Here is a 21377-nt window from a genome sequence, read left to right as displayed (position 1 = left end):
AGCGTAGACACTATTTGGACTAAGAAGGCATCTACTCCACAAGTAATCTCTCTTTTCGCTTGAATTGCCGATTGACTACCGGCCTTTCCTTTAGTTTACTTCCCACAAATTCCAAATAATCACAATCTGGGGGTTGAAAGCTAATTACTTGGCTTCTACAATTAATACTCGCAGAATATCGATATAGCCAATCCATCCCAAGGATAATATCAAATCCCAGCAGCTTGAATACCACCAAATCTACATCAAGAAACCTTCCACCAAAATTCAAAGGACAGCCCAACGCAACTTTGGAACACCACACCACTTCACCATTTGGGAGAGTCACTACTAATGATTTTGGCAAGGGTCCCATAACTAGATTACATATCCGTGCAAAAGTAGAAGATACAAATGACTGAGATGCACTCGAATCAAACAAAGTGCAAGCATAAAATTCATACAAACGGACTCTTCTTGAACCAATCACATTAACCAATGAAATCCAAAACAAGAAGAAACCAAATCACACCAAATATCAAATCCAAAATAAAATTAGATTCATACTTGTAATCACTCCAGCATCGTGGGTCACTGGTGCCTCATCATCAAAATCACTCCAGCATCGTGGGTCACTGGTGCCTCATCATCAACCTCTCCGGGTGTAACAGCATATACCGAAGCCTGCACTACTTGCCTCAGATTAGTTCTTCCACCACGTCGACCTCCATGGCTTCCTTGAACTGGATTAGGACACTCACGAGCAAAGTGTCCTTGTTGGCCACAATTATAGCACCAAGCCCCACCCGAAGGGCACTCACCCACATGTGCTGTATTACACCTTCCACAAACTGGCACCCGTCCTCCCATACGCACTCCCGAGGCTGCTTGTGGTCGAGTCCTAGTTTGCTTAACAAACTTTTGAGGTGAACCAGAACTATCACCAGTAAAACTCCGCCTCTTTTGTCCTAGAGGGGAGCCATACTCAAATTAATCTCTTGCTCTGCAAGAGTGGCTAAATCAACTAAATCCTAAAAAGTGATAATTCGGTGGCAGAATACCATTCTGCGTATATCAAGTCACAGATCGTCCTGAAAACGCTCGGCCTGCATCTCCTCGGTGGCGATGAGATGGGTAGCAAATTGCCCAGCCTCTATAAATCTTCGGGCGTACTGTTCCACTATCATACTTCCTTGGACCAAGCTTATAAATTCTCTTGCTTTTTGCTGCCTCACAAAAGCTAGAAAGAAACGATCATTAAATTCTTTTCTTGAAGCGCTGCCAGACACAGCGGCAAAAGACCCCAATTCTGACTCTAACATTTCTCTTTTTGTCTCCGATCATTCAGAAGCTGTACCTTGTAACAAATAATTGGGATAAAGTACTTGTTGCGCTTCGGTGCAACCACAGGCTTCAAATGCCTTTTCTAAATCTCTAATCCACTTTCCAGCCCGAAGTGGATCCTCTTTTCTCGTGAAAGATGGGGTTCTATGTGCTAGAAAGTGCTCATAGGTGCATCCAGCTTGCATCGCTCTACTAGCCTCTCCTTGCTGTGGCCTAAAATTTTGCTGCAAAAATTTAGTCATTTGCCTTAACGCTTGAGCTATGGCATTGTCTCTCAGAAAATCATCCTGAGGCTCTTGAGTAGGCTTTCTTGGTCTTACCATCTTCCTACCACAACACAACCTTTGACACCATCTAAATATCGAATAAAACAAACAACATAAAACCAAAACCACATAACAAGAAAATAAAATACCATACAATAACACAAGTAAATAAATAAATTACAAACAAGCTAACACAAATAAATTCAAATCAAATAGCAAACTTTAAATAAACTAAATTTCAAATCACAACTTTACAAACTTTTTGGTACTGCACCTACAGGACATGTGGTTTTACCTAGAGCCAAACCGCTCTGATACCACCTGTGACGCCCCCAACTCCCACGTACGGACACATGAAAATCGAGACGTTGAGATGATGACAACATGGGTCACGCATCCCATCGCCAAGTGCCAAGTGTGTGTACATGCAACAAGTGTGCAATAAAATCACGCAGCAGATAATAAATGTCTTATAACTAAGTACCAGAATTTTTGTTTAAATACAAACTCGTTTAAACCACACATAATAAAATATTAAAAGTCTCAAATATTGTTTCAAAAACCAAAATACAAGACATAAAAACGAGCAGAGATAATTTTTAACATAAAAACTCCAAATCAAAACTCTGGCAGAGCCGTCTCACCTAGCTCAGCCTCCTCCTCCTCCTCAACATTTGCATCAAAATCTACGGTACCAAAATGGTGCTGTAGGTAAGTAATAATTCAAACGCCACAAGATAAAAAAATATATTAAACTCAACAATATTCATGAAATGATGCCAAACGTACAAGTCCTAGAAAAACCACATTTTTCCACGCACGCCAAAAATCCCATTTTGGCCCAAAACATTTCCTTTAAACAAATCCTTGCCATTATCCCAGATAATGGCCCAAACCAAGAGAACCACCATTTTCTCAGAAAATGGATCACAATATCCTCATACAAAATCTCGCCATTTTCCCAGAAAATGGCCCGTATCCAGTATCCAAAACCAATTCCAATTTATTGCATGCACCATGATCTCCCCTAGGGATCATCCGCATACTTTGGCTCCTATGCCACACTTCAGGTAACGACTACGCATGTAACACCTAAACGAGTGATACCCAATCTCGTGCCCAGTGCGTACTTGGACCAGGCCATCCTCTAGTCCCCGCCAACCTAGGGACTATGGAGTTGACACGACAGTATTACCGTATCGTGCGATCCGGTCGTCGCCCAGTGACAACCCGGGGGATGTCACTTAGTATTATCCACTCCCGAGTGACCAGAGGAGTTCCACCGAGATAATACCCTATCTCGGCTTGGGGTCGTGATACACATGCATCCAAAAATCTATTTACACTAATAAAACCAGTTCTTCTCAATTTAACACGTGCAAATGTATGCACCATGCAATGCATACCTCAAGATAAAATTTATCCAATAAAACACAATATCAACAACAATCAAACAACTCCGTCCTCAAATCCATCTAGCCCCCGACTCCTCGAACTCAGTCCGGAATAACCAACCAGTCAATGAATTTATTGTAAAAGTAATAATATATTTAAATCTAAAATAGAGTTTAAAAAATACTTACAGTGCTATATGATAATTTTCAAAGGATCAAGAGGTTGCAACCGACAGAGAAAAAGCAACGTAACAATATAAAATACACTGTGGTCGTGGGTTGTAAAATATCTACTTTGAATGGGGACAAACCAAGACTTGGGATTCATAGGGAATGGCTTAGAGGTGTTTATGAAACTAGTGGAACTGAGAATAGGCCATGGGTGGCAGAGGAAATGGCAGTGGAAGCGAAAAAATGGCAAAACGAAGATGAGCTCATGGGAGTTGCTCCGGCACAGATCGAGCTGGAAATAGGTGGTTTAGGACGGCAAGAGGTCAGTGATGATGTGGTGAAGAAATGGTGGCCAGAGGTGGAACGATGGCGGCGAAATTGAGGAAAAACCGTGTGGCTTGGAGGAGTTCGTGGCGGCTAACGGTGGTTCAGATGGAGGTGAAACTTGGTGGGGAGGTGCGCTGGATGGAGGAGAAGTTTTCTAGGTTGGTGGTGTAGGCCACGGCAGCTGGACGGCGGCGGTCTGGGTGGTAGAAGAAAAACACCGATAGTGAGGAGAGAGAGAGAGAGAGTATGTCGCGCGCGGGAGGAAATAACGGAGAAGAAGAAGAAAAAGGAAGAAAAAAAGAAAAGAAAGAAAAGAAAAAGAAAAAGAAAAAGAGAAAAATAAAATATGGGGAAAAGAAATGAGGTCCAATCCTCACCTTTGGAATCCAGAAACTGATCCGACGCAAATAATTTTAAAAGCTATAAAATGATTAAAATAATTTAAACACCACATCAAGCTAAAATATAATAAACAATTAGTAAAAACTAACAACTAAATAAATCCAATTAAAATACGATAATTTAAAATAAAAGAACTAATATTTTAATTAAATAAAAAAAAAAAACTCCTTTAGTGAAAATATACGTAAAAACGGGGTATCACACACACACACTCGCAATAACCCACCTCCACCAGTCCTCAACATTCTTGAAAGATCCAACCATAGAATAATTCTCAATACATTCCTCTACTAACTCCACCACTCTCATATCCCACATCAGCAACACCACTCCTGAAGCACCCAAGGAAGCTAAATAACACCACCCCACACTAGAACATACCCATAGACTTCGAACAATATTTCTATCAACATAGCACAGCTTAGTCTCATGAAGACATACAATATCAACTTTCCAACTGCGAATGAGGGATCTAATGCGTAGTCACTTGTTAACATTGTTGATCCCCTTAATGTTCCACGATAAGATTCTAGGCTGCATAAGATAAACAACTCCCTGACCCCTTTAACCTATCCCTCGTACTATAACTTTCCTTGTTATCATACTTAATAGAACAAGTCAATCTTTTCAACTCTCTACCCTTTTTAGCTACAGATTTTAGTGCCAATGGTCTACCTACTTCTATAGCAACTAAGAGGGCCTTAAATTGCTCTTAATAGCCTTCACAAGAAATCCGCACTAACCCCTGCAACTCCACCACCTTTTTTAGCACCCAATCCACATATGTGGGAACTGGTAGAATGGCATATAATGGAGTGGGACTACCCGGTTAACTTTCATCGCCCTTATCTCACAGGCACCATGAGAAAGCCCTCTGAGTAGCATCCTGACTACTTTGTATCACCATTACCCATCTGTGAGCCTACAGACAACCCATCCTCCCTACACCTTGACTGCGCCCCAGCAGATAGCACTACTGTTAAACTCCTTGAGACACCCACTGTTGTTAAACTCCCCAAGAGAGGTTGGTCACCCACTGGATGAGGTCCTTGGTTACCTCTGTCTCTAGGAATCTGGGCGTCATTGAAATATCCCTAAGTTCCCCTACAAACTCAACCCCAAAAATAGCCCCATCCTCCCGTCACTTTTCGTAAACAACCTCAACCTCTCGGTGATGTGACGGTGATGGCATCCCTCCAAGATGGTCGGAAGCAGCTGTTGGAAGGTTCTAAGTTGGGATTGGGTTCGGTAAACCAATTTTAGCACCAAGGAGGAGCTGCAAAGTCCCAGGGCTAAGATATTGGCCGAAACCCGATTATCTAAGCTCCAGGCTTTTGGGCCTAAACCCTTCGGCCCATACTCCATAGACGGCCCAGCCCCTTATATCTCCCGACTTTATCCCTTGATCTAAGCCCAAGCCCAACTGCATCACATCCTATCCTTTAAGGCACTATTTCATCCACATAATATAATCCAAGGGGCTTTCAACTTGACGCTCCATTTTAGCCAACGTCTGCATCAACCATTTCTCTTTCAGACCCCCCCATCCTTGCCGCCCCCCATACAGTGTTGTGCCTCATCCGAAATGGAAAGGCCTTCTGAAGCTGGTAGGCCTACCTTCTCTACATTCTTTGTGGCTTGAGGTGTTACCTTTTGCCCTAGTAGGATGTTGCTGTAAGACCGAGAAGCTACTTGAGATGCTAGTGGAGGCAGCCGTGGAGGACCACCTCCTCTGCCATGCTCCATTGACCTCCCTACCTGTACCCACCTTCCCAGGTCTTCTCAAGCTTGATTCCCCTCGCTTACCCCAGAGGATGAGGCAAGTTCCTTCAAGGTATCACTGAAATTCCTCCAACCCTCCCCCTTCCATCCTTCCGGCACCATTATCAACGCTCTCTTCCTCACGTGGCCAAACTCTGGAAGGGAAAGAAACCTGCCATGGAGGTTTTGACCCCTCCATACCAGAAGCGCCAAGTTCCCTTTTCTACGAGTTATGAGAAACTCAAAAGAGATCACTAAAACATTGTAACCTTTCACCACTAAAACCAACCAACAAAGGGCTTCATGATCAAAATAGATGAACTTCTCTACATGTTGACTATGCTCTATGATCCTCCACCACTTCGCATTTTCCTTCCTAAACACGAACGTCTTTTGATCAATGATAACTTCTTTGCAAGACCCCATTGCAACCATGACAAACTTTCTCACAATAGTATGAAGAGAAAAGTTCTCATTGTACAGAGAGAAAACTTTATCACTATACTATAATTGAATTTCTCATTGTATGTTACTTTTTTTTATTATTTTGTAAAGACTATTTTCGATGATTAAAAATCACCAAAAATGAGTAGTTCCAATCATTTTAAAGAATTGTCGCAAATAGGCAAAATGTTTTTTGAAGTGAAATTGTATACATTTGCAGCGAAACAGATTCCCCGAAAATAAGCTTTCCCAAGGATGATATTAGCAACTAAAGTGATTTTTCCTGGCATTTGTATTCACTAATGCAAATCACTAGTAAAAAGATATTGCAATCGATTTTTGGTAACCAACCCACAGCAAAGATGAATTCATTAGAATAAATTATTTGTAGTGAAATTTGGAGTTTTTGCAGCTAATTTGTTGAGCTAGGAAAGAATGAATTTCTTGTAGTGAGTATGTGGGTGCTTCCGATGGGGGAATTGCTCTGTTTTGGTGAGCCTCTTGGATGTGCGATGGTGGCTTGGGTGATGGTGGTGTAGGGTAGAGTTTTAAGGCAGTGGGCCTAGCGGCTTCTGTCGTGCGGGGGAGATCTCGACACATTGGGTGGTTTCCATTCAAAGATGTTATGATGCGAGATGGAGGCTAGGTGCGGGTTGGTTGTGAAAGGGCAACTCTGTGTAGGAGTTTTGGCTATGGTTTATCCCATGGTGGTGCAGCAACAAGGTGGCACGGCTGGTTGGCATTATCTGCAACTATGGAAGGAGGTGTGGAGAAATAGCTGGAAGTGGGTTGCTGGACTTCACATAGGGAAGGAAGTTCTCAACGGTGATAGCTTGATGTTGCGATTGAGGTCGTGAGGGGGCAGCGGTGCTCGGTTTGGTTTACTGGTGGACTATGGGAAAGGTGCAACAACCCTAGTTTGGAAAAAATGAGGCTTGCATGAATATGTAGATCATGAGGGTATTTATATACACATTGATGTCATGAACCCTAGAGGGATGGAGACATGCATGGTGTGGAGATGTGGATGGTGTGGAGCCTGATCCTTGGTGTTCTTGCAGGCTTGGGTTTTGGGCAAACAAGGTTTGGGCTTTTTCTATGAGTTATAGGCCCCAATTCAACCTTTAAAATAATACAATTCATCCCATAAATTTTTTGGGCCAATTCCCACTTGGCCCATTAAAATATTTTAACCTAATTATCAAGCCCGAAGAAATCCACACTCTGCTGAAATAAATTTTGTGCCCACTTGGCCCACTAAAATATGTCAACCTAATTATCAAGCCCATTAAAATTCATACTTTGCCAAAATAAATTTTGGGCCCGTAGCCTATTTCACAATTACTCGTTAACTCTCAAGTGAGATTTTCATGCATATTAACCCAAAAAAAATTTTTAGAACCTGCGATTAGCTTGGACTTGATGTTGGGGCTAGGTGTTACAAAAGCAGTCTAAAATAAATTATTCTTTGTCAACAAATCATAAAAAAATAGTCATGTACTTCATCAACAATTATATAAAACTTTGCTTCCCTAATTTTATTATAAATTTCATTCATAATCTTTCTTGTCAAAATATATAAATATCTTTTCCGAATCGTGATGAGATATATATGGCATTATGTAGACCAAAAGTTTCATCATTTCAATCCTGCCTTTCTTGGAATTTACACTTTCATTACAGCCTCTAAAGCCATCAAATAGCCTCTAAATCCATTGCTCGAAACTTCATGTCTCGATTGATTCATTAAATCTTTACATGTTTGGATAGCAACATTGTGTAGTAAACTACAATGTTTGTGAAGTTGTCGAAGATGGAAAGCTCCACTCCAACATCTCTAGTGTGACTGTTTTAGTTAACTTGTCGGTTCCTTGGTTCCTTCTTCAACCAATAGTATATTTGGTTGGTGAACATGCATTCAAACCAGTTATATTGAAATTGAGAATTATGGTTATTTGTAGAATACGGATATTATTCCATATGAAATTAATATAAAGCAACTTCAAGATATGAGTTGAAGGCCCGAAAAAAGCCACAATTTAGACAGCAATACCAAAAGTCATGGATAGACAATTGAGGCAGTAGCACTAGAACCGTTCAAGCCTAATGCTGTTCTTGTGTTGATCAATTCATATCAGGAGTCATGACTACTAATACAAACACTTTTTTACCTAATGTAGAGTTCAAGAGCAAAAATGTGTATATATAGCCAAAGAAAGAACTTTCATCTACTTTATATGGTTCTATAACACAATTGTGTACAGCTCCTTTGCCTTATTTTAAGTGGCTTCCCATTTGTAAACTTCATAAAAAAATCAACACAACTGCCAAAGTAAAGTAAATGATATGGAAATAGTAACAGAATTAATGCATATATATATATAGTTCACAACTGGAGTTAAAGGCTTGTTGATGGCAATGGAACACGCTTGCGGTATTCTGCAAGAGCCCACAATGGGTAGATGTTTCTATATGCTGCATAGTGTAACATACAGTTCTTCATGAAGACTCCAGTGATTTCCTACATAAAAGGGTAATAAATGGTAAGAAAGCTTTGAACTTGAGATTCAAGGATGATATATATTTAATTATCTTCTTTTAAATCCAGTGATTTCCTTCCTCCCTTTTTCTTTCTGCACTAAAATTCAAAGTTGTGCTACTCTGCCGCTTGGAGCTGACCTCTCCAAGTTACAACTAGGCTAAAATCATCTAATCATTTTTTTCTAATCTTTTTATCCTTATTTTTTTATTAATTTAAAATATTTTTAAAAATATATAAAAAAATCAATAAACTAATAGTCACTTCCTTAATTATTAAGTAAAAAAAATTAAAAAAATAAAATACAAGAGGTGTCAAAATAAGATGTCAAAGTAGTATTTTTGGTGGCCTTATATATGCATGCTAAGTGTAAAGTTTATCTTCCTAAACTATGTTGCAAAAAGGAATTCCATTTTCATTTTTTATATATATTTTCATTTTTGTTTAGAAGTATTTTTTTCTTTTTCTTATTTGAACCAAAGAGAGATACCTGTTGAGGAAAATCGCCGTCTTCCATTTGAGAATTGATAATCAGCTTTGTTGCGCGGTGAAGGGGAGTTGGGTCTCTCTCAGCCTATTGCAAACACAAATTTAAGATCATAATATATTAGAAAATCATGTGTAACATCATATGAGAGGTATAACGATAAATTTGTAAACCATACGCTAACCTGTCCAGCATGAATAAGACCCATCATGGCCCATGCAGTATGTACCAAATTTGATCGGTTTCCTTCGAGAGGAACATATTCCTATGAAATCAAGAACAAATCTTTATGTCTTGTTCAAATAAAACTATCCAGCATAGGAATTTTAAAAAGATTAGATCAAGAAGTGTTGGAAATTCTACCTTGTTTGGGCATGATACGTAGCTCTCTCCCCAACCTCCATTATCTCTTTGTGCTGTGAGTAAAAAATCAACACCTTTGCGCATAGCTGGACAGTTGTTAAAAGTCTTGCCAGCTGCAGCCAACCCTCCAAGTGCAAACCATGAACCATATGTAAAGCAAACTCCCCAATTTCCATACCTAAGGAAATGCTTAATCATGTCACTGATCTCTCTAAAAGATGTACATAAGAACAGATAAACGTTTCAAACATATCTAATGAACCAGTGTAGGAGCATACCAAGAACCATCGGGCATTTGTATGTCTTCAAGGAACCGAGCAGCATTTTTTATGAAATTATCAATCTCTTTCTTCCTGTGTCCAGGATACAACTTCTTAAACAAAATTAAAGCCTGGATTGCTGAGGAAGTGCACTCAACATACTCATGTTCAATGACAATGTCGGCAAAGAATTCTGTGGGATTAAGCAGCTGAGGAAAAAGCAGAAATTAATAAGAGTGGATTCATCAACTATAGATAAGTTCTAAAGTATTTTCAAAGGAAAATATTTCCAGGTGACTTGAATATTTTGAGATACTTACTTCCAACCACTCCTGGGCTCCAGCTGGCTCCCAAGCTGATAAACCACCATTTTCACTCTGCATTTAAACATAGAATACAACTATTTATACGAACACAGCGAAATACTTGCGAAAAAAAACCTTCAAATAAGTTGAATTTTTAAAGCCTATAAATTTTGATTATTCACATCACCAGTGGATGTTAATCCTCACCTGCAGAGATAGTAAAACATTTACAGAATCATAGAATTGCTGAGGTTCCATTTTCTCACCAACAATTTCTGGTGGCATCATTGAGAAAAGAAGGCAGCACTGTGATACAGAAGAGAATTTCATGAGGAACAGACTAAATGCAATACTCACTTCATATGAACATTTGAACAAGGAAAACTTATAATTAGTCCACTATTATTTTACAACTCCATTTAAAATGAAGAGTAAAATAGTTTTGAAAAAGTTGTACGTGTATCATCATCCTTTGAACAAAGATAGTTAGTTACCTTCAAACCTTCTGCAGTGCAATCAGAAACTTGCCATCCATGATCTTGATCAGAGAAAGTCCATGATCCTTTAGAAATGTGGCGAAACATGCTTTTGAAGTCTCCAGAAGGATTGTCTTTGACCTTTACAATTTTAAGGGGAAGGCTAATAATTAGTACTATTTATTCTTTTTAAAAGCAAATTGTATATTTGACTATTGAGAATATAAAGTAAAACCTGAGATTTCTTTATGAAGTCATGTCCTCGTGCAAGTGTAGGTCCAATTTCATCAGTAAGATTACTTGCAAGCAAAGCTTGAATGGCAAAACCAATATCCCACTGTTGACTACCAAAACTCTACATACAAACGGCAGATATCAAAATCAGCAATGAGTTCTTTTTCATTCAAGGACCCTCAGCACTTACAAACTTAAAGCTGGAGGACAACGGATTGGGTTATGCTCAGTTTTAATGCATATATTTATACAGCTAACTTTGGAAAGAGATTTAGGTAAGGAAATTTGCAGTAACCTGCATCTTGATTCCATCTTCAGCAACCCATATGTAATCTGGGATCCTGGCAAGATGCTTCTTGAAATAATCCCCATTTGGATCTTCAACCCAACAAGCAAGCATACATAACACCTGGAGTTTAAATTGCATAAGGAGTACTATCATATGTATAGCCTAAATAGATAGATGCTCTCCATTGTTTGTTCTTGATTGTATAATCACATTACCTTTTCCACACATCCAATGGTAATGTATCGACTGTTCTCATCTTCGTAATGAATGTGCTTCATTGTGACTTGAAGAGCCCTTTCTCTAACCAGCTTGTTAAGAGGCCAACGAGTCAGAAAGGGCTCAGTGAACAGGTATAGACTATCCCAAAGCAAATCTTGTACCCAAGGATGGGGATAGTAGACATCCTCCTGTAATTGTATAGCTTTGATCAAAGAATGTGTTTGGAAGTATTTTTAAAAGTACCTATATCACATAAAACTTTCAAAACAAGAACTTGGCTCCTCTTGAGGTATGTCATCCAATTTTTATGTTGAATGACCATAAATTTAATCATTTAGGTTTAAAGTAATTTGAAAAGTCATGTGGATAAATGTTGTGCAATATGGAATTTTAAAGATATGAGAAACTTCTACTTCTTTTCTATGTAACTCTGAGTCTTCTTTCCTCTATACTTAATGTATGGCAATTTGTAATCGAAAAAGTCAAGTTCAGCAGCACATTCAATAGTCGATTGACTAGTTCTTAGCAATGACCAAGTATTAACTGTGAGGAGCAATGAAGCTACAGTAATTTTTAGGTGGTCCTGTGGTATGGACACATGGTATACTCACTACCTATTACAAAATGAAATGTAATTAAAAAGTAGTACTTATGTAAGTAGTTTTAATGGCATGTCATCCTTTGATTGGATGTGAGTACCACAACATCCATACTACCAGAGTACCTAATAATTTTCCATAAAGGTAAAACATACCTTTGCACATAGATGACGCACACTCCTCCAGTTAATCTCATTGTAAGGCTCATTGTAGAGCTCTTCCCTCAATTGAAGAATGAGAGGTGTGATTGGGCCTACGAACCGTTTCCCATATAGATATGACATGGGCATGTATACCATTCGGCAGTAGCACCACATTTTTGCTGCATTTAGGAGTAAAATAGAAATGTTGAATTGGGCAAGTTTTCTATATTGTGAAGACAAGAAAGTAAAACATCTATAGTAATAGATGTTAAGAAATGATAGTGTGCCGCCCTGACTGTACCACTCCATTGTAACCCTCATCAATTTAATTTAATTTTTTTGCTTCATGATTAAAGAAATGAGTTTTAATGTATTGATGTATTTTTTATTTTTTCAAAATATTTAAAAATAATAAAAAATATGAATAAAAAAATTGAATAAAAATAAAATAGTGATTTTACACTAGCAATTACTTGCAGAGGTCACATGCAAGCGGCGTAGTAGCGGTACTCATAGATGTTTAATGAAGTTGTAACTAGACATGTACAAACCTGGGTGCATCGGAAGAAATGAAGGAAGGATCCAAAACTCCGGCGGCATCGGGTTGCTTCCAATCCACTCAAACACACCAAGTATCTACATAAATGGAATCATTAATGAAAATAATCAACATGTGTGGATAGGTGAGTAAACTTCTTGGATAAGTGGTGATTTAACCTTCTATTTTCCACTCCAAAGAATTAGGATAAGTGGTGATATATAGTTTAAACTTTTTAGATAAGTGATGATTTAACTTGCTATTTTCCACTCTAAAGAATTTGGTTCATGGGGGAGATGCATACCGAAAGCCAAGTCTTTCCCCAAGAAGGAATGTGAGTAACACCACCATGATCAAGGATCCACTTTCGGGCTCTTGCACAAGCATTGTCCTGACCACCCTCAGGTCCTTCCCCGAGTATACGCATACATATATAGCTGAGAGTGGTGCAAAACATGGTACTGTGGCCTTCTATGTGGAGTCCCCACCCACCATCTTCATTCTATGTTATGCATATGTTTTTATTAGACTTAATTTAAACTTCAAAACAAAAAAGAAGGTACAAAACAAGGAGAGGGAAAAATAGAAAATTATGTAGAAACATATAATCATAATATGTAAAGCTTCATAGAATATGTTATACCTGATGATAGTATATGTATCGAAGGATTTCCTTTTGATACTCAGTAGGGAACACTGTTTTAAGATGCCCTGTAATGTACATACACATTACCTGCAGTTTTTTGGAATGAAAACAACACAAACATTAGCAGAAATGCCTAATACCATTGTCTAGTGGTACGTATTTGACAAATTAGACTCAGTAAAATATTTTTCAATGTTAGATACAAGCCTATGTCATAATCTTTTATAGTGATTAAGTAATATAATGCTAGATACATACTGATATTTTAAAATGGTAGGTCCAGCTTTGTAAAGTGGTGATCAGAGTGAAAAAAAAAAGGACAATAGAGATGAGTGTCTCACCAAGGGGGGTAGAAAAAATAATGGGCCGGCATTTTCAGCAGGCCAATGGCCATCACTAGCCTGCAAGGCCGAGTAGAAATGGACAGCCCTCCTCAATGCAGTTGTGGCCTTTTCATATGTGATTTCCTCTCCATCCTCTACCTTTTCTTGGGAGATTGTTTGTTGGAAGTTTTTCTCTCTGAGAAACTGTAGTCATTTTTACAAAGAAAAAGGACTATATTATTATAAGAAAATAATAATAATATAGATCAATAATGTTTCTACTTTTTGTTTTTTTTGAGTTTTTTAACCACCCCCAAGTGGTCTCCTTGATCCAGATCCCACTCGCTAGAGGCTTTCTATATTCCAACCTAGATATAGTTAATACAGGGTGCCATAGGATTGAGTTACTTAAATCTCACATACTTACGTTTGGTTATTGAGAGTACATGAAGTATTCTAATAATATTTAATTACTATTTATTATTTTATTATTATTTTTTACCAACTTTTTATTACTATTCGTTACTTTTCACTACTATTCAATATTTTATTATTACTTTTTCATTACTTTTTTTACTACTATTCACAATTCTTCTCACCACCCAAACCTACATGCCGACCATGCAAACCATGCAACGTCCTACACAGCAAACTCACTTACGCACAATGCATGTGAAAAACACACAACAAACCATTACATGTAGGACCACGCTACGCAGGACCACCTCATGCAGACCCACTCAAGAACCTTACCAGCAGTGTCTGCACCCAAACTCTCCTCAAGTAATCATCTGTTATAGCAGGACCAAGAATGCACCCACACATTGCTACAGGGCCGGCTCTTCCCTAAGGTGAATTAGGCAATTGCCTAAGGCCCCAGGGGAAGAAGAGGCCCCCTTTCAAAAAAGTCTAAAGTATAATTGTTTAAAAGAAAAAATATTTGATTAAAAAATTAATTAATTTAATAAGATAACATCAAAAGTATTAAATAAATGTTATGTCATTATTAGTTTTAAAAGAATCCCGCATAATAATTATTTCAAGTATTATTCTTCTAATAATATACTTCTCTTTTGTCATTATTAGTATAATATATAATGTAAAAATTATAAATAGCAAAATTTAATTTTTGAATGTTGATAAAAAATTTAGTATGATCTTCGAAAAGGCAAGGGCCTACTTTTTTCCAAATGTATAGGTTATTTATAGAACTTTATTGACAATTATAATTATAATTACTTTTAAGGTTTGTTTATATACTAAGAATATATGTGAATAGTAGTGAAATAGTTTGAATTAAGATATTTTGTTTGGTTTTGAGAAATGAGATAGAAAAATTTGAATTTGAAAATATGATCTAAGAATACCTAAAATTAGTTGTGTTCCCAAACGGCCCATAAGAGTCTAAAACACATCTTGTTAAACTAGATTTGATAAAATCCTCCCAAAATCGAAAATTTTCTAATAAAAATTAAGTCGGTTATTAGTGGAAACGGTAATATAAAATCTTAAACAGTAACTTTACTTGACAACTATTGAAATTATTTGTAAATAAAAGTATTATGTAAAAATTAAAATAATTTTATTTAATTTAATTTTTTAAAATAAAAAAGATCCCAATAAAAATTTTAGCCTTAGGCTCCCATTCCTATTGAGCCGCCCTGCACTGCTAGCTGTATTCCTGTTACACAGGAATATTCTTCTTGTCTGTAATGTCTAATATATATTGAGATCCTGTGTTATTGTAAAAATATACTTGAAAATATTTTATACAACAGAGAGAGCTTTCTTAATTAGCAATATATAAGGTCGTTGCTGGCGGAAACAATAATTTTAAACTGATCTGTTCGGACATTTTAATTTTTTATTTTGCAATTGACATAAGATCACATGCATAATACAATATTTTTTATGTGGGGAATCTCACATTGAAAAAAGATCAACATAAGATATACTCACTTACCAACTCGTGCGAACAAATTAATAAGAGTTGACGGCCCGGCCCCATGCATGTGCGTTCATTGTGCTTTCGGACTATATATAGAAATGATTGTTCCAGTTTTAACGGAGTCAATAGAATAGATCGAGGAAAAAAAAAGGTAGAAGAATATATAAGAAGGGGATGAAGAAATTAAGATATAATATGCAGGTAGGATTATAATTCATTCGTACCGACCATTAATATATATTAATCTTTGCGTCACAAAACCCGAGCGCGCACCATTAATCAACACACTCGAAATGTAAAAAGAAGCAAAACAATTATGAAGAATATTAGTGTACGTACCTGCATTCGCCAGAGAAGATCGCCGCTAGGCTTGACCTGATATCGATTCTTGTAGAAATTTTGGCGAGCCTCTTCGACCTCATCTCGCTCTTCCTGGGTACCAGCCTCTAGATCAAACTCCCATATCTGCCTTCCCACAAAGTTGTTTGTACTGTAGAGGTAAGGGTCATTCTCACCTTCTGCTATCTTCAGCCTCCACATTCTTCCTCTTGATAATTATCTCTTTCCTTAGATCAAACTTCCCGCACGCAGCTCTAAATTGTACGTATTTTGAAAGAATGGCTAGGGTGTGTCTGTAGTTAGTTTTAAACACCATTAGAGCAACAATATCTAGATATTACATATATATTTATATATATATATAGAGAGAGAGAGAGAGAGAGAGAGAGAGAGAGAGAGAGAGAGAGAGAGAGAGAGAGAGAGAGAGATGGGGTTACCTGTGAACAAGTTGCCAGAACTTAACAAGCTGATACAAGGATGAGGAAGGAAATTAAGAAGAGAAATTAACAAGGCTGGAGAGGACGAAGAGCTGGTCTGAGAGATCAGGCAAAAGGAATTGAAGAAAACAGGCAAGAGAATGCAAAGGCCTTGAAGTTGCAGAAGAAGGCCGAGTACTAGTTTTGTGATGTGAATTATAGGGTGAGAAGTCAAGAGGCTCTCTTTTCCTTTATATAGATGAAGCTCTTACCAAACTCTCCATGTAAACTCTTCAGGTAAAGATACATGTACAATTCTTTCACAATTATAGGGTGAGAAGACAATGCATTGTAAGATACTTCGTTCTAAACGTATATACACTTAGAGGGTGGTTTTGTCAAATAACGATATACTTCTATATTTAAAGCAAATTATTTACTCAAGTCGTGTACAATTTCCCCATCGCATCTCTTTATTTTATTGTAGTCATTATGATCATTATTTCCCATGCTACAAAGTCATGAAACTATATATATATTGTTTGTAGCATGCTACAAAGTCAACCTGAACGGGGGGGCCGGTCCAGCGCAAATCAAGTTCACCTATCGAAGTAAAATGATTATGTAAATTCTTAGAACTACAAGGACAAGACTATCATCATTTCCAACTCTATCCAGATAAAAAATACTCAGTTCGAATGTAGAATGGTTTCCATTCACACAAACTGTCTTTCGAAGCCCAATCTCCAAAGTATACTACCACTCGCCACCAACTTCACCGTATATCGACCGTTTTCTACTGTCTAAGAGGTATGGTCCATCTCACTGAGTAGTATAGTGCATTTTATTTGGATAATAGTTGGTTGAAAAGGGGGTAGGATTTCGAATCCAATCCGACCCCTTTTTAGTGTTTTTTGGCTACCACACGCTGCATTTGGCCGCAGAAATGATGAAGTGAATGAAGTCTAGGCTTCACTTCATGTTAATTTGGACTGATTAAAACCAAGATTTCTTGATGAATCCTTAGTTTGCACGTTCAGTTATGAGTTGACTCAGCCTTGGATTTCATGGAAGATCGTGTTCAAACGGCTTTTTGAACTCAAATTAGCCAAAAATTAATTTTGGCATTCAAACGAGAAACAACACATTCGAACGTTAAATATATTACTCAAATTTGGGTTTGCTCATCAGCTATATCTAGAGATGTATACATGCCCCAAACATAATGTGCCAATTAGGGTCAACTTCATTGCGTCAAAGGTGGTAGGGTTCTTACAAGTATGGGAATCGATGCTTTATAATTCACAATATATCAGCAACAGTAAACCTTGAGAAATTGAAAGGCTACTTACGATCATTCAACAGCAACCAACAGCATATGCTTATGGCAGACTTGTACTATTAATGGAAGCTTAAGCTCTGCTAAAAGGACACTTAGTAAACCAACAAAAGTATTAGTTGTTGAGTCCAATAATGTAAAGCAACAATTTCTTATTTAAATGTTTGTTTCCCGCAAGGAATCTAAAGACTTCCGAACCATCTTGATGCTTTCATAAACGGGTGCAATGCCCAAAAACAATTACATTTATAAGCTGGCAGATCGACATGCATGCAGGATTTGATTTATAAGAAAAATTTTAAAAACTGCTCCACGACAACGTCAGTACATGAGTATTATGATCATTTAACACCAGATTGCATCATTTTCATGAAGGCCTCGGAGAAACTTATCTGCCTCATCTACTGGTTCATGCATTATTAATTGTAAAATCGTTTTACTAGCTTATAAAGGTATTTCTTATGATCTTCTTTTGGTTTTTGCTGTACGTCCTCAAAAATAGAGCAGCTCGATCCCCAAGAGCTTGTTATAAACAAATGAAATGAGTAAAACAATCTCTATCTTAGCTAGATGCTAACTGCAGCTAACTCCCCCAGGACAATCTAAAACTACCTAACGATAATGACTGAGAAATGGGATTTTTTCTTCAGCTCTGATCCTTCACATCATACAACTAAACCAAGGTCCAAAACTCACTCCAGCTAGAAGATCATGACGCATATGTGAGACCAAGTGTATGTCATTCATCTCCTTAGTAATTTACACTCTTCGTTTCCTCCATCCTGTTCAAAGCACTATATATCCATGTATGCAGCATCTGCGAAAAAAAATAAACAAAAAAAGTATCCAGAATCTCACAATCTCAAACTCGATTTGAAACCAATTGATAAGCTGTAAAAATAAGTATAATTTGTGCCTTGTTCTTCTTGGGGGATATAATCATCCAAAACCTTTTAAAGCGACTTTGGTATATATAATATCATGTTGGGAACCATTTTCATTTTGTTACATAGCTTTGATATCATTTGATATAATATATATATATTTAATTATTTATTTGTCTGTTATTTGATATTTTTCGAGATATATTCCCTTGTTTATGTCAAAATTATTGTTCCTTCATCATCCTAGAACATTAATTTAGAAGTCTTCAATGGCAGATATACGGAAGGTCTGCCATTACTAACATCTTAGATCTACAGTCCTCCCAACATGCACAGATCAGTTTGAGCCAGAAAATGAAGAGAAGGAAATAATTAAAAAAGGAAAAAAAAAAACAATTTTCGAGTACTTCAAAATCACATGTCAATTTATTTGATTCGAAGCAAAAGAATTAAATTAAACTGATGAAGTACTAATTTTTTCGTGTCAAAACTAGTCTGCTACGTGAGGCATGCAGTAAAATATTAATGTGATCATGATCGGTACAAACAGTTAATTTTAAGGTTTCAGCACATGACTTTCGTAGAAAATGAACCAAAAGGCAACCATTCTGCAATGTCCCCTAGTTCGACCTTTCCCAGGTATTGATGAATTTTAAGTGCATGCATGCAAGCATATAGAAATTATTAATTAAATTTATGTGTGTGTAATGAGATGCCAATATTCATGCATTTTTAAATTCTCAATACTTTGGCAATATCATTGATCTCTCCGAACTTGTTGTCATAGGCGGGTGGGTAAGCATGATAGTCATGTCATTAATGTTCTTTCGAAGTACTCATACGTCTCTTTTAATTTGGAGAGAAAACTAAAGAATTACTTAAGTTATTGGTAATGACATGATGCATCATTGTACTGTTGTTAGTGAAATATATATACTGTAATAAAAAAAATTAAAATGAAATGCAAAATTCAAACGAAACCATCTTGAATTGAGGGACGGAAATCTCGCTTTCTTTAATGAGATTCAAGTCTTTTATGGTGTGTAAAGTTTCAATAGATCCCAGTACAACAGACCTCCTCTTGACTTGTCTCCTCAGGATATAATAGTCCAACTGATCATCGTATAGCTTGAATAAACCTTGCACAAGTTATTGAACTCAAATATCCTCTAAAAATAACACATATTTTTTTCTTTTCTATTTTTTTTCTGGAAATTCTCAATATCTCAAGAAACTAACTTATTTTCAGTACTAGACGTATAAAGATGAAAAAATGAATTTTTTTTCTACCTCTTCCGTCGTAGAACTCAGCCACTATTTAAAGAATTTTAAAAGCTAAAATCTGAACGTTGGTGACTTGGTCCTCTAAAACCGGATCTCAAATGTGCCTCCTAGATTATAGAAAACAACCCAGCAACCAACAGCTAGAGGATTTTCTATTTGTTGAGAAAGTCTACTTCTAGATTAATTTAGAAAACCGAAAAGGAATTAAGAAAGAGAATTATAGAGAGAAGAGAACGACGGCTTCTCCCATAGCCTTGTTTTCTCATAGCCACTAAAAGCGAATCTTAGAAGATTTAATTTTGTTAATCGGTTGTTCACTTGAAAATAATAATGGATGTCGAAAAAACTGAATAAATCTTAACGGAAGAAAATGATTTCGGTAATCCTCCTCAACAGATTTGAATAATTCAATGTCAACTATAAAATATTTTAATCAAATACAATCTATTAAAAAATACCAACATCAGGTATCATTGGTAGTACTGTGCACTAGACTTGAGTAAACGGATTGACAACCCTAAAATATTGAATATATAATCTATATATATACCAACACATGCATATATATTTTTTAGAAACATACCATTAAAAGTCCGCGCGTCATGATGTAAATACATTAACATTAACACTACTCTTTTAATTATTAGAAAGAAATCAAAACACCGATAATTTTTTAAGCTAAACAATGTGATAGGCAGCTTCCCACGTCAATAATATATATATATATTTTTTTTGAGAGTAGGAAGGTTTTGTCCACTTCCTACCTATCTAATTAATCCAAGCTTTCCCCAAAAAATAGGTTAACGTACGTGATCCTTACGTGTATGAATTAAACATTATTTCTTATAAGCTAAATGCATGGAATGGGAACTGCCGACAAATATACATGGAATTTGAAGTCAGGAAAACGTCATGCATGTTGATATGTCTTTTAAATTTTCTATATATATATATTAATTATTTAAAGCTAGTAGCTAGGCACCAATCTTGTAGAACTCTCAGGAAAAACCTCTTTAGTGCCAACTCTTATGCACATAAAAGGGCGAAACGGGTCGCATGCATCTATATCGTATGCTGTTTACGTGTTATAATTTAATTTAGAAGATAAATTTTACCAGTTTGATAATATAATAACTCTTTTTCTAATATATATAATAAACTACCCACATAAGAAAAAAAAAATAGAAAATATCTTTAAGTTTAAGCTTCTTTTAATTACTTTAAACAAATTAACTTCGAGTGACGCTGCTTGTAATACCATCTCGATTAGTCTAATAAATTTATCTACCGCCAACGATGTAACATGAGACATGTAGTTATCATAAAAAAAAAAAAAAATAGAATTAAAAATAAATAAATATTAAGTTGGTAACATTTACTCATTAACAATACCATACATTATTAACAATATTGTGTATAACGCTCAAAGTGGCCCAAATCATAAAAGGCTTTTTTAAAATAAAGAAAAAAAACAGAAAAGGCCAGACGACCCAAAAGTAACCCAATCTACCAAAACCCATTCAAGCCGAGAACATACCCATTATTTCACACTAGTAACCCAATTTCGTAGAAACAACACAAAGCCCAGAACCATCTTCGGCCTAGAGAGTACCACAGTTCACGTGCGCACCACATGCCACATTCCTCAAGTGTATGTA

The 21377-nt window shown here is 36.7% G+C and overlaps 1 protein-coding gene across 1 annotated transcript; it reads right to left on the bottom strand.

Moving 5' to 3' along the window:
• Positions 1–8292: 8292 nt before the first annotated feature.
• Positions 8293–16507, bottom strand: LOC122313531 (beta-amyrin synthase-like). The gene is made up of 18 exons (XM_043128623.1): positions 16234–16507; positions 15797–16089; positions 13528–13713; positions 13184–13273; positions 12845–13042; positions 12554–12638; positions 12015–12181; positions 11257–11448; positions 11048–11161; positions 10754–10873; positions 10537–10659; positions 10250–10348; positions 10058–10114; positions 9756–9946; positions 9478–9655; positions 9299–9379; positions 9118–9201; positions 8293–8609 (listed from the first exon to the last, which is right to left on the bottom strand). Exons 2-18 carry the CDS (start codon positions 15995–15997, stop codon positions 8487–8489), a joined length of 2289 nt encoding a protein of 762 aa, XP_042984557.1. The 5' UTR covers positions 15998–16089; positions 16234–16507; the 3' UTR covers positions 8293–8486.
• Between the last annotated feature and the right edge of the window lie 4870 nt (positions 16508–21377).

This window comes from Carya illinoinensis, chromosome 1, assembly GCF_018687715.1.
Source record: "Carya illinoinensis cultivar Pawnee chromosome 1, C.illinoinensisPawnee_v1, whole genome shotgun sequence".
In the NCBI taxonomy this organism is placed as follows: Eukaryota; Viridiplantae; Streptophyta; class Magnoliopsida; order Fagales; family Juglandaceae; genus Carya; species Carya illinoinensis.
Note: the sequence above shows the minus strand (reverse complement) of the source record. Positions and strands in the feature narration are given on the sequence as shown.